The sequence below is a fragment of the Gadus morhua genome, chromosome 7 (genome assembly GCF_902167405.1).
Source record: "Gadus morhua chromosome 7, gadMor3.0, whole genome shotgun sequence".
Taxonomy (NCBI): Eukaryota; Metazoa; Chordata; class Actinopteri; order Gadiformes; family Gadidae; genus Gadus; species Gadus morhua.
In genome coordinates, this window is record NC_044054.1 from 23,045,801 (window position 1) to 23,055,574 (window position 9,774).

A 9,774-nucleotide genomic window follows, 5' to 3' on the forward strand; every position below is an offset into this window, starting at 1 on the left:
CCCTCTGAAGACTAGATCTGGACTGGAAGAGACTCAGCTTAGACCTGAGAGGAACACAGGTAGGACATATGTGCATTATTCTCTAAAGTGTTGCATCTGTTTTAGTTGTAGTAGAGCACCTCCAAAATGAAGCACGCTAACTAATCAGCGTGCTCGGGTTGCACAATTCAGCTGATGCACTATGAGTAATAGTTATGTTGTAACAAAGTGCCCCCCTGATTGGCTTTCAGCCCGCCAATGATAAAACCGTGGTATGCCACATGATGAAATGCGGGCAGGCAAAGCAAGCAGAAACCAAAAGCGTAATTACTTTAGGGATGTGAGAGAATAAAGTGCATTCCAGCACAATAAGCATATTGCATCAGAATTGCACCCAACGTCCATTTATCGGATGTGACATCCAATATATTCTAAATACTTTTAAAATGTCCCCCAATGCGCTGTGAAAGGGAGGGGAAAACCTTCCACTGAGAATATTCACCCAACACTTAAAAACAACAAAACAGACACAATCAATAGCAGAACTGTAGTAAATTAGGTCCCCTGCAGCCAACAACAAAAAGCAAACGCCTGCTTTGGTCAAGGGGTTGGTGTCCAGTTCAGTGTCAGACACTGTGTCTGAAACACTATCCTACGAATTGTAAGAAATTCCCAGTGTGCCTGCGTTGTGGTTGATTGGTCGGCAGATAAGAGCAGCGCATACTTTGCTTCCAGCTCGGCCTTCTCGCGCACGGCCTGGGCCAGGACCTCCGTCTCCTGGTACTTCTTCCTGCTCTTGCTGAGGTCCTTCACCGACTCCTGCAGCCCCGCCTGCACCTCCGTCAGCTGCTCCACACACTGGGCAGACACCGGAGGAATGGGTCAGGAAAGCACCGCGTTCATTTCATAAAATGTCATTCAAATAGATGTGTGGAAACGATAACCAAAGATAATCTGAAGAGATTAAGCATATACACTACTAACACACACATAGCCACATAAAGACCAATCCAATCCTATTATCAGAAATCCTACAGTGGCTTGAATCGCCTCTTCAGATCACAAGTAGAGTGGTGCATTAATGATACGCACGAGAGCAATTGGAATGGGCTGCGGCTTTTATGGCAGGCAGACCTTGTCTGTGTGCTTGGTTAATAAAACAATAGGCCAAAATGCTAATGTCATTTGAAGTTCTCATAAATAAAATACAATTGGAGGAGGGGGGGGGGGGGGGGGGGTTGTTAGACTTGGCTCGCTGCAATGTTCCTCTTTTGGCAAAAAAGGAGCTGTCAGTTTTGTAACAGTTTGAGCACAGCTGTACAAATACAAACAGGCAGCTACACAAATAGCCAGAACGGTGATTGACAGATGACCTGTGGTGTTCTTATAGGCTAAGAGGACAGGACAGCATGCATCTGTGAGTTCTGGAGCGAGTTAAACCCCATACAACTAGTCAGGGTTCTGAAGATGAGATAAAGGATGGTATTGGCCTTAGTGATTAAATCATCTTGACAATCTCGCCTTTCTTCACTACAACATCCGTTACCAATATCATTCGAAAAATTAATTGACTGCCGAGAGACAGAGCAGTAGAAATTTGTTACCTGTGATATAAACTTTTGCAAAGTAGTCGTATGGGAATGCCCTGTTTAGTCAGTCAGGTCAATCTTGACGCGCAATAAGTCAGTAGTTTCGGAAAAGGCAATTCTGGGGACATTGAGACCCTTGATCTCAGAAAGAAAACAAGGGTTCACGTCGGCACTGGTCATCATGGTAAAATGAGGCTCCGCAGTAACACTGAACTGGGATCAGTTTACAGAGAGATTGAACTTTGAGCGTGTGGATAATGGGTCATGGATATTGGGCATTAAACAGAGGAGATATGTTAGAGATAAGGCGGAACCACTTGAACCTTTTATCTGATGCTCAAGTGACCCCAATGAAGTATCCATTAGAATACAACGTAGACATGAAAAAACGTTGGAATATACTAAGTAATCTCTTTTGCAGGACACATTTGAGGGGGCTTCATCCAGATGGCCCATTCGAATAACCCCAGAACAGTACAGCCATCCCCCTCCCCTTGTCTAAAGGTACCTTCCGGAGCTCCAGGTCCTTCTGGAGCCGTGCGGCCTTGGCCGGCTCGGCCACCTGGGCCTTGTAGAGGTCGCAGGCGCTGGTCCGGGTCTGGCTCAGCTGCACCGTGCCCTCCAGGTAGGACCTCCACACGCAGTACATGTTCCTGTTGGGGAGGGGGCAGAGTCAACACCCACACACACACACACACACACACACACACACACACACACACACACACGCTCTGTTCTGATTTCTGATATTGCAGTGGTTTTGGTTTGCACACACAAACATGTTCCCCTCCTCCTTCCGCGTTTGTTCCTAGCCCTGTGTTAGTCATGATAGAGGTCCGCCAATGAATACACGCTCTGTGATGACCTCAGTCCACTTTGCATACTCAGCTGCAGGTCTGACTGCTAATCCTGATAATGGATGACGAGTTGAAGCCTGTGAAGACCGTGGAACATGCAAAGCTGTCGCTTCATTTGCATTACAGTTCCACGTAAGGAGTTTCCCTTTAGGGTTATTACAACGGCTATTACGACGGACCACCAGGTTCTATAACGTAGACTGGATGAATGAATGGACAAATTCCACAGTGAAACCAAAATCATCTTATTCCAAGCCTGGCCTCATTATCACTACGGACACAAACCAAGTTCTCTGCCAGCAGGGGCCGTGAACACTGACCTGTGATCAGCTGGTTCGTCCGCCGGCAGGTCTGGCCATTCCTTCTTCAGGTACTGGTTGGCCAGTTTCTGGAGAGCCTGTAAGCAGCAGGATGCACGGTGAATGGCCTCGCAGGACTCCTTCTCTCCCAGGAGACACTGACCCCCCTGACCTTGGGACTATAAAGTGTGGGGTTCCCCCCCAGCTTCAAAGAGCCAAGGGGATTGCGGGAGACTCCTGGGGCAACCTCTGAGTCGCCACCCGGAGACAGTGTCACAGGTCATTCCACCGAGGGAATGTTGTGATGTTTTGTTGCGTTATATGGGTTTGTACTGTGTTCCTACTGTGAAGCCCAAGCCAGACTTCCAGAAATGGACAATAAAGATCTAATCTCGAATATCCGTCAATCTTACAATTCTCACGTTGCGATATAAAGTTGATGCACAACTCGAACCCTGACTCTGACCTACCTACGAACAACTCGGAGGAGGGCACACCTATCCATGTTTCCTCGTGGTTACAGCTTGAAGCATGAGTTACAACAGCCAGCCGCCCCCCCCCCCCCCCCCCCCGCACCCCAGGAGGGGTGAGACCCCCTGCTGAGGGGTACTGCTGTCGGGTGCTCCTTCCCACCGCCACAAACCTCTTCATTGTGGGGAGTCACACAGACGCAGTCGGGGGGGGGGTCGATGTTACGGAGGTGGGGGAGGTAGAGGAGGCGGTTAGGCTTTGGTGGTGGGGGGGGGGGGGGGGGGGGATGTGGCGATAGATGCAGAGGAAGAGCCACACACAGTGGGGGTCATTTTATTGCTCCCTGTGATTTGAATATCAAACAGCGGCAGCTGTAAGGGAAGAGGACAGGGGAAGAGGAGGAGAGGGGAGAGGGGAGAGGGGGCGCGGGGGGACTAAAAAGGGGAGTTGGGGTTTTCAGAGCCGCCCTGACCCACTTTGATTCAAGCCCTATCGTGCGGCCGGTGTCTAATTGATCACATAACTGGCACGCTTGCAAGGGCTCGCGGGCCACCAGACACACAGGGCGCCATTGACACCCTGTGAAGACACCTGCTACTTCCACATCGCCCGGACAAAAACTGTCTCAAAGAGGGGATGCAGAGGAGAGGGCAACACAAACAAACAAACAAACAAACAGCACATTCAAAAATGGGTCTTTGAACCAATGAGCAAAGGAGGTCTTTTGCAACTTCTAGCGGCAAACGTGGAATATCGCCGAAAGGTTGTATTTTCTGTTGCTGGTTCAAGCTGTATTTAAGCCTGTGCAGTGCAGCCCCCTTGGCCAGGTCGCCATTACTAAAGACTGTTTGGGTCATTTCATCTCAACGTGTGATCTACCTGGCTAAACAAAAGGTTTAATCAAATAAATAGGTTTCTGCCAGATAAAAGCTTGTCTGGCACTTTTCTCAAAACAAATAGCGTCTAGAAAGTCTCAGCGTTTCTCTCTGCAATCAGGCGCAACACTTCATCAGGCTGAATGCGGTGCATCCAGATTGCATCGCTCTTCAGAGGCTTGACAGTAACGGATACAGCTGTTCTGTGCCATGTCGTCTACAACAACATCCTTTATTTGCTTTAGTGCAGTGTCATCCCTTTTTTCTCCCGCCCTCTGGCTTCTCGGCGGGTCAGCTTGTCAAAGGTCACCAGGAAGGAGGGAGAACACGTAGGACTGGAACGCGCCCGCACGTGATTCATTAGGACCAACTGCAGCGTCTTGAAAATGCAGACAAAGTAAAGCTCGGACGCGAAATACCTTCAAAACACAGCCACGTCAACACGGAGACGTTTTTGTGCGCACTGGCATGAAGCACATAGTTAACGCAGCGTTCACAACATAATTAACGCAGTAAACAGCGTAGTTAATGTGGAGCTAACACGCGAATTAATGCAGCATGAACACTATAGTTAATGGTGCATCAACACTGAAAGCATCAATGCTTTATGAGTTTGTCTTGTTCATTTATATAAGATGATTTTGTGAACGCTCTTCATCCGTAAACCCAGCTTCGGTAGGGCACACATTGCTACATTGTAGAATAGCAAAGCTGAACTTGCTTGACAAACAACTCTCAAACCTAGTTCCACATGGGCCATCTCCATGGACCCCAATGAAGGCAACACGTCAGCACTTATAACAGGTACATAAAGCCCCAGTCAATCAAAGCGGCTGTAATGACAGTAGTCAGGGAGCAGCCGCCCTGAGGAAGCTCAGCTCCACACGGTTCACTTCCAGGGGCCCCTGGCCAAGTCCTACATGCGCTAAACTGTATGCAACCGCTGCCGGTGCCGCGGGCCGCGCGTGCCGCGGATGGACGGTTTGATGATATTGGCTCAGGGTTGGAGCTGAAGAAGTGGAGCTCCCTCCCTCCCCATCACTCCCCCCCCCCCCCCTCCTCAATGCCTCCACCTTCTTCTAACATCAGCGCTGCACATTCCACACCGGCCTGCAAAGCCGGAACAGAGTCAAGGAGAGCGGAAAAGGGTTTTTGGGTAGTGGTTGGCTTGGGGGGGACAGGGGGGGGGAGGGACATCCCAGGTAAGCCAGGGCAGAATAACACGACCAGGGTGGGACTGAGTCGGGGCCGGGGTGTGGCCGACATGGTGGGCCTCTCTGTTGGGGTTTGGGGTTCCCATGAATGGATCTAGTTCTATGACCGCAAGATGAATAGCGACATTTTTCCTGGCACCACAGCGTAAGAACACACACAAGTGTTTGAACCCGGTGTATATGTGACGCAATATTTTTTTTTGGGGGGGGGGGGGGGGTAGAGGGTCTGTTTTGATGTTGATGAAGCCCTTTTGACAGTGGTTGTGTTGTTGTGTGTTGTTTGGATTCATGTCCTAGATCGTGCACTCAATGGGAAGGAGCAAAGGATCTCACTCACCTGGGCATAGTCTCTGTCCACCGCTGCCTTTTTCTGGCTAAAAGTCCTGGAGGAATAGAAAGAAAGAACAAGATGCCTCAACAAGCCAATGTCAGTCGAACTTAATGAGGGAATAATTACAATTGCCAATGACTTGCTTCCAAACTATAACTGTGTGTATTTCTCTGTGTGCTTCCTTCAGTAATATAATCACAGTGGGTTGGGAGGTGGAGGTCATAACACACAGCCCGTTCTCCCTCGCAGCCAGCCAACCCCAAGAACCTCTGAAGGAACACAGTATGTTTCTATGAGTGCTCCACCTCTGCAAGCACATTTCTCTTCAGAAATTCTTTCTGAAGAGAAATGTGTTGGCTGGTCCACACTGCCGTGACTCTGTGTGTCATTCTGTCCAAGAAGGACATGGAGGTCACAAAATGTAACCGAAAACTCCCTTTCAGTGTTTGGAGTGTCTTGAAGTCTTCACAAGGGGGACGTTAAATAAGGATCTGATGTTAACCTCCCAGTCATTGACCCCAGACACCAAAAGCTCCAGGCAGTCGCAATATTACACGTCAACGTCATTAAATCATGTCTGGGCAAGTTCGATGAGCCTCTGAATTTCACTCCAAAAATACCAGAAAATGAAAAGAATACTTCTGTCTGATTTCCTTGGAGCCTAGTCCTACATCTGCATGAAGACCCCTTCTGTTTACGTGTGTGTACTTTGTTGAATTACTCAGCCTTTATTTCCACACCCACACACACACACACACACACACACACACACACACACACACACACACACACACACACACACACACACACACACACACACACACACACACACACACACACACACACACACACACACAAGCTCCTTTTCTGGTATCTTTTGCCTTTTCCTCCCTCCCCATAATGTTTGACAGAAACCAGACTCAATTCGTTCTTGTTTTCCATTTTTATTTTTGCTGAATCATCTCCCGAGCAGGACTACAGAATGCTAGCACAGCGTCCGCTAGCCCCAGCCTCCCCCTCCATATCCGCACATTCTCCGTCCCTCCAATTACAATATTTTTTCTCTTTCTTTCCCTCATTCTTTCTTTTCCTTTTTTTGTGTACCTTTTCTCCGGGCAGCCAGAACATCTGGAGGTTCTTTGTGACCCTTCACTTCCAGCTGTTTCCAGAAAAGTGGGAGGATCTCTTCAATTCTTAATAACCACCAATGGCAGACCGGACCGACAAGGGAAATGCTATCCTCACTTTCCGCAGCTATTTCTCTGCCCTTTAAAAAAGCCTTTAAACAAAATACAAAGTATGTATTTTTTTAACTATTTCCATCAGAAACCACATTTAATGTCCTTTAAGGGCCAAATGACTGCGTCACCCTCCCTGCAAACAACAAAACAACAACCCCTGCCACGGCTCTACTCTGCTCCTCCAAAATAAGAGCCCTTGAGCGGGACTGTCCTTACCTGAGGTCCTCCAGGAGGTCACACTCCGTCTGGTGTTTGACTTGTAACCGGCTCAGCTGCTCAGCATGCGTCTGCTTCAGCTCCTGGGTCACTCGCACCTGGTTCACATGCACCCGGGTGGATCATTTAGATATTGTACACATTTGTTATAGGACTTATTAAGCAGATGATTGTCTCTGCTTTTTCGTCAGCCTGTGTTTTTCGTAACACATATCCTTTTTTTATGTGTGTGTTCATGAGCATATCTTTGACTTGCTGTATTCTTTTGCTTTATGGTTTTAATTTATATTCTAAAAGGTTTTAACTGAATTTTATTTTTGCCAGAGCAATTGTAACAAAAACAGAAATAACCTCCCTCTGGATGAAGCACTCTTGAGCAATAGGAATCTTTTATCCAGTGATTTCAGTCATTAAGGAGCACAATGGGGTAAGGGCATCTTGCTCAAGGATGCCATGTAGACTGTGGACATTGGGGATCCATCCAACCAAGGTGCTTTTGCCAAGTAGTCCAGCAGGGTGTGACGGAACAGCAGACGATAACCAATCAATACACACCAGCTAGTAGAGGCCAACAATCTACATTATACAGTTTTAGGGTAAAGGTAGGTTCCTGATTGGTGGATTAAAGCAACAAAAAAAAAGGCAATGTGTAGGGCCTTTATTAAAGCAGTGATTTGCTTGGTGGCTGTTCACCTAATTTCTGATTAGGGTATGTAGATTAATGTTTAATAATGTCAATCATACATTATATACGTATATATATTTGCCATTGTAATCACCACTGTCATCATCACTTAGCATAGTTTTTTCTTGGCGAAAGCAGCTGTTGCATTCTCCGTGCATTTCTCAATGACTTGTCTTAGTATACTACGACAATGGTTCCACAGTATCAATTGGCCCAATGTTATGATATTATGTTGAATGAGGAAGATAAGGAAATAACAAGCGACTAGACTGCAAAAAATATTACGATTTTGAAAGTTAAATAAGTCTTTCTCCTAAACATTTCCTCGTCCCAAGTTATCATGTGCCACTTGTAAAGTGATAAGACATGGTATAAGGAAGCCTATTAAATTAAAAAAACCGTGATGAACAGGCTGTACAAGGGGCAATAGAGCTAAACCACAGCCTCATCATTTGATATGTATTAAGGGGACTTAACTCATCCTACAAAAACCCAAACTAGAGCGATGATTGTTTATTCAGCACTTTGTTTGGATATTTAACAATGACATCTTATATGGGTCAATATGTTTTAATGTGTCTTGTTTTGTCAAGTACAACTAGTAAGGCTTTGCTCGATGAACTGCAGAAAAAAATCAAATGTGGATTGTATATAACGATAACGTACCATCTATTTCCTAATTACAAACAATAAACGTTGTCTATATGTAAACATTTATTACACTGTTGTATGAACTTTAATGGAATGATGAAAAAAACCTCACAGATTAACTTCGTGGAAACAACAATCCAGCGCTAGGATGATATCCTACTTGCATGATATTTAAAATATTATTATATTATTCATTAAACATCAATCCTAAGTGCATCACCCGATTCAAATCAGTAGATTTAACCTTAGATAATAAGGACCTGAAGCGTGATAGGACGAATCCACATACATCGGAGGCGCGATAAAAAATAATGAATGTATATCACATATAAAGATTATAAATAGAAATAACAATATGCGTAAAAATTCTCGAATTGGTCTACACATTGTCAAAGAAACATCATATGATTGAAAGTGTTTTTCAAAACTAACTGGAACACAAATGGTCCATTTCTGAAAGGTTGAGCCATGTTTCTGTAACTTGATCCCATATAAACATTTTCCTACAGCAGTGCGCTTTCTCTATCTTTACTTAACCTCCGCTAAATACGCGTCTGCTTTGAAGTCAACCAAACAGAGCACATTCTCACAATAAGTTGCTTTCTCATTTTCCCACAAAATTGGATACACATGGGACACATCTTTAAAATGTTGTTTTTTTCATTCGCAGATTCCTTGGAGCACCGCATGTAAAATTGGTTATCTAGTCATACAAAGCAGTACAGCTCTCCGCAAATAAAGAAATACACTTATTTTCAAAGTGATTTGAGTGTAACAAAGCCAATATTTCCAACATTCAAACATGCACCATGTCGTCGAGACGTTTGCAGACAAGTAGCCTCTGCTTACAACGGGACGGGACCACTCACCTTCCTTGGAGGGGGTTGCATTCTGATTTGTCATAAAAACAACACCAAATGGAAAAAAGTATCCCGGTAAACTTTGCGTTGGCGTTTAAAGAAAAAGTGATTGAGGAGAGGACGGGAAAACACGCTCAGTACATTACAGCCTTCAGCCTTGGGTCAAGCGGCCATGACGATCCAAACCCGAGAAGACTACACCGTCAGAGTCCCGTTGAAAATACAAGCAGCCCCGAGGCACATAAAAGCCAAGTTTTCCATTTAGTGGGGTTTCCGGTGGCGAGGGAAAAGGGAGATATGGCGACCCCATGAGGACCTTTAGAGATATAACCCTGGATGTATCCATCCCTTACCTTGATGGATTACCGTTATACGATGATACATCCATGGGCCATGCATTAAAAAGCATGTTGGAATCGGTTTGGATCTGTGCACAGTCTATCTATGGTTTTAATGGATTTATAATTAGACATAATCTTTGACACAGAAAACTCATTTTTATTATA

At 45.7% G+C, this 9,774-nt stretch overlaps 1 protein-coding gene across 4 annotated transcripts in view; it reads right to left on the reverse strand.

Annotated features, from left to right (window-relative positions):
- Window positions 1-9,494, reverse strand: part of si:ch211-176g13.8 (F-BAR and double SH3 domains protein 2) — a 24,213-nt gene extending 14,719 nt beyond the window's left edge. For all 4 annotated transcript variants that reach the window (XM_030361575.1, XM_030361574.1, XM_030361573.1 and 1 more), the window contains exons 1-7: window positions 9,278-9,494; window positions 7,073-7,170; window positions 5,622-5,667; window positions 2,746-2,822; window positions 2,077-2,221; window positions 704-837; window positions 1-44 (exon numbers count right to left, since the gene is read on the reverse strand). The exon at window positions 1-44 is cut by the window's left edge and continues 11 nt beyond it. In XM_030361575.1, the coding sequence (XP_030217435.1) occupies window positions 1-44; window positions 704-837; window positions 2,077-2,221; window positions 2,746-2,822; window positions 5,622-5,667; window positions 7,073-7,170; window positions 9,278-9,298 (565 nt within the window). In that variant the 5' untranslated portion in view covers window positions 9,299-9,494. The remainder of the gene's footprint in view (window positions 45-703; window positions 838-2,076; window positions 2,222-2,745; window positions 2,823-5,621; window positions 5,668-7,072; window positions 7,171-9,277) is intronic.
- Between the last annotated feature and the right edge of the window lie 280 nt (window positions 9,495-9,774).